The sequence below is a fragment of the Epinephelus moara genome, chromosome 8 (assembly GCF_006386435.1).
Source record: "Epinephelus moara isolate mb chromosome 8, YSFRI_EMoa_1.0, whole genome shotgun sequence".
NCBI lineage: Eukaryota > Metazoa > Chordata > Actinopteri > Perciformes > Serranidae > Epinephelus > Epinephelus moara.
The window spans coordinates 43,083,195-43,087,715 of NC_065513.1; the positions used below are offsets into that span (position 1 = coordinate 43,083,195).

Genomic DNA, 4,521 nt, shown 5'->3' on the forward strand with positions numbered 1-4,521 from the left:
ATTTAGAAGAATTAAAAGCAGTAATTCAAGAAGAATGGGACAAGATTACCCCTCAACAGTGTGAAAGGCTCGTGGGGAACATGCCAGCCAGGATTAGAGCTCTACTACGTGCCAATGGCAGGACTACTAAATATTAATTTGATGATGTGATGGTTTATTTATTTTTTGTTCAGTTTTGCACGAATTCTCTGTTATTTGTTGACTTTGATACCGACAATGTTGAGAACTGACATATTGAAACTGTCAAGAATTTAGTTTTGTTAGTTTTTCTTGTAAACAATAAACAAAAAAATATAACATATTTGTTTGTATCTGTCTAATGCAGCCACACCTTTTGAAACACAAAAAAGATTTTTCCACAAATATTTCATGATAATATTTGAGATTATGTAAAGTTTTAAGGGTGTCCGAAAACTTTTTTCCACCACTGTATGTAAAGTTTTAAGGGTGTCCGAAAACTTTTTTCCACCACTGTATGTTGCCTCAAACACAATGTTGACTTACCTTAGAACAGATGTAGACATCATTGTTAATCTTATTCACGTTGAGTTGATGTTGTGGTCTAACGTTACCACACAACTTTATCCAAAGGAGACACTTTTCTCGGTTGAGATGTGGTTTAAAGTGTAAAAAATACACCTCGTCAACACGTGAAGGCAGCATGACAGGAATGCACAGGTGAATCACTGTCATTTAGAAATGAGATCAGATAGACCCATGTATTGACATTATGATTTCTTTTAATTACTCATGCAGCTCTAGTCCTTAGTGAAAGCATCTGTGGATTCCTATTTTCTGTGGCTGATTAAAGTAGCAATAATATTGCTGGTCACTAATGGTAGTCAGGTTGCTGATGTGTGCTTTGGACAGTGTGTGGGGAGGTTTGATGTTATTGTATCTTTCCAAATTTTTAATGGCTTAAGTTTTTGTTTGAAGAAAAATCAGACAATTCCAGAGAAAACAGGTGTGGACCAGGTGTGTCAGTTCATTAACTTGTTAGTAGGTGTGATGGTGCTTTTATGTTTAAAATATCTGCCACAAAGTCACCAGAGTCCTAAATATTATTTTATCTTACAATGACTAGACATATGATTTATAAATAGCCTGAGAGCTTTGGTTTGGTGCAAAACAAAGATGTTTTTTATAAAATAACTCAAGATATGTGACATAATCATGAATTAAAATCAGTGCTTTTTAAAGAGAGCTGCTTCATGCGCTCTGCAAATTGTTATTGGTGTCTCCAGGACAGTCCGTTTTGCGACTATGAACAAATGTCTCTGTGAAAGTTTGCCATGCTGAAATGTGTGTGTTTTCAGTGTATTGTGGTATTGCATAGTTCGTACAGTACACGTATTTTTACATGCTCCTGTTACATTAAAGGAAACTTCTGGATGAAAAACACCCACCAAATGTCAAAGCATTAGACTTATCAGAATTAGTCTTACCTGTACTGTACCACCATCATGTTCTGCTCCCCACAGTGTCTGGCACAGCGGATATACCTCATCCAGCTGGACTTACTGGGATCATTACCATCGATAAAGTGCTGTAACGTCCCCTCTGCATCGTAGATCTGGAACACACAGATATACACAGTCAGAACTAAACGCAGTACGTATACAGACAAACGTGCTCTGCTTACTTAGGATTAATCAATTACTGAAGTGACCTGAATGTGCACATACAGTACATCTGTTAAAAACAAGTGTTACAGTTAGAAGTAACTCATACAGCGATGGTATTTCTAATTTTTTTCTCATCTGTAAAGGGCAGAAACACCAGATACAATTATATCGTAGGACGGGCTGCAACTAATGTTACATTCATTTTCATGATGGATGACTCCCCTGTTCATTATATATGATTTAGATGCATTGTTTATTTTATAAAGTATCAAAATATGGTAAACAAAAAAATATATATATTTTATTCAGTAAAAAATCACATTTGAGAGGCTGGAACCAGAAATTAAAAATGACTGAGAAAAATGAATTGATAATTGGAATAGGCTAGTTGCCAATTTATTTTTCAATCACTAAATCCGAATCAGGTCTACTGTCAGGTAGGATTTCACATTCAAGGAACTGCCTCTGTGTTTTGATTCAAAACAATAAACTTAACAAGAAGAAATACAAATAAAAACAAGTACTGCAAAACTCAAGAAATAAATCTAACATAACATAGAAAATGTTATAATAAATAAATACAATATATCTGTTTTAAAAATTGTCAAAACTGTACAGTTTGGTGAAACGTGTAACAAAGTATTGGCCAGTATAATTAATAATTAATTAATAAGATAACAGTAAAAGATGTGCGTTAATGTAACATAGTCAGGTGTGGAAACTAAAGTGTCGACGTACTGTTTCAGCTCTACTTGTTACCACAGGAAGTTTCCTACATCACTCAAAACATTTCAAGAAATGATCAACTATCTGCCAAACAACCATTTTGATTCCATTATTTTAGGCTTATTACATGTAATATATCTTAAATTTTAGCAGTTTTAAAAGGGCTCCTGAATTGTCAACAACAACAACCTCCTGCAAGCACCGCAGGAAGATTACGAAGCCTAAAGTTGTGCATTAAGATGATTACAAGTAAGGGATAATGTATAATGAGCCGGTGAATACTGGGAAAACAACTCCCTAACTCGGGAGTTATTTTCCCAGTATTCACCGGCTCATTATACATTATCCCGCTTATTACACGGCTAATTATCAGTTGAATAGACAGAATATTGATTAATTATACATTTTGTAAGCGGTAACGGCTACTTTAGCCCGATAAAAAAAGTAACTGTTGTCAGGGCAGCGTCCCTATAGCAACGCCGGGCTACATAGCAACTGTGTGTAATGACCGTTGCTACTAGCAGCGGTCATTACAAGTGCCCAGAGAGGCAGTTAGAGCTACAGGCTACAATGAGGCTAAAAACAGAGTTCAAATGATGTTTTTCCAAACAACTTTTTATGTCGGGGCTTCAGGACACTTGGATCACTACGGACGAGCAGTATGGAGATATTTTGTGGTTTCAATTATGTGTTTTTGGACGTTTGAATCTGGGGCGCCGTCAGCCTCCATTAGGTGGAGTTGTGTTGCTACCTCCTCTCCCCTTGGATCTCTGCAAGTGATGTGAGGACTCTAAAACTTCACCTGAGCCTCCCTCGGCATATGGGTGAGTAGATAATGGCTGAATTTTCATTTTTGGGTGCACTATCCCTTTAAGACAAATGTTTCACAGTAAAGCCCAACAACAATCAAAATTGTATTGCAATACTAAAACACTACAGCATATATGCCTGTGTCATTTCCTACTGTGCAATATTTCACGTATTGTGCAGCAATATTTACGGGCTATATTTCTATATCTTGACAGTAAATATATTAAACACCATGTGTGTGTTTCATCTTATCCTGTGCAACTACACAGTATCTGTATAAAGATGTATATAGCGTAGCGCTCTTAAAATATCATGTTCACAAGAATGAGATGTGTGGATGAATGAACAAACATCCCAAAAACATAATACCTCAGGCCACGACCATCACCCACGCAGAGGCATTAAAAGTTACACAAGAGTCAAGTCAAAGTGTTACTTCCAGAAATGTTGAGGAAAAAGATTTACAGAACAGATTGTTTGTCATGAAGCTGAGGATATACAACCTTCAGTTAAATAAGATTTTGTAGTATTTAGAGTATTTATACCCACAGATTAGTTTAAGTGTTGAACTGTAAAACTGTAGGTGGTAGAGACAAATTTATGATAAAGCAAAGTCAAAAATCTGCAAATTTTTAGAGATTCATCACATAATGGTGTGATCATGTTTCCGTTTAAGGTTTTCTTAAGAGCTGAAAATGATAACGAGTCCTGCACTCGCAGCTCAGACAAAAAGAAATAACTCGAGTTGATTTGAAGTGTTTTAAACAAGCCGCAGCTACACATCATTAGGCTCTTAGGCTGAAGCTGTGATTATTGCAGGCCTGCTGGGTGCTAAACGTTATACAAACCTGATTTACACCTGCTTTAAAAGCCTCACTGCTCCGCCTGCCAACGGCTCAGGCATAAGCTCTGAAGTCTAAAAATACTTTTACAGAGCGACGGTGGAAGATGAAACAAGATGCACGCACATGAAACAAACCAAACAGGTCTCCATGTAGGAAGAGACAGAAGACGCTTTGGTGTTTGCTGCTCTTGTGCCATAAAGATGGAGCTATCAGTCTGTCCAACATATCTCAACAAGCACTGACTGGACTGCAGTTATTTCTGCAGATATTCAAGGTCCTCAGAGGATGAATCTAATAATATTTAAAAATATTAAAATAAGTGATCAGATTATCATGAAATTTGCTGATCACATTCCCCAGAGAATAGCCTTTTTTTAAACCTCTTGTACTCCACCCCCATTTTGTAGCAAAAACGCCTAAAATGACATACCCAAATTAAAATGACTGTAGCTTCTGAACCGCTCTGACTACATGCATGCGTGAGGTCTTGCCAGAAAGAAAACTCCCTGAAGTTT

The 4,521-nt window shown here is 36.7% G+C and overlaps 1 protein-coding gene across 2 annotated transcripts in view; it reads right to left on the reverse strand.

Annotated features, from left to right (window-relative positions):
* The window catches only part of prdm6 (PR domain containing 6), a 189,385-nt gene that overhangs the window by 133,244 nt on the left and 51,620 nt on the right, over positions 1-4,521 (reverse strand). For both annotated transcript variants that reach the window (XM_050052123.1, XM_050052124.1), the window contains exon 5: positions 1,446-1,573. In XM_050052123.1, coding sequence (XP_049908080.1) covers positions 1,446-1,573 — 128 coding nt within the window. The remainder of the gene's footprint in view (positions 1-1,445; positions 1,574-4,521) is intronic.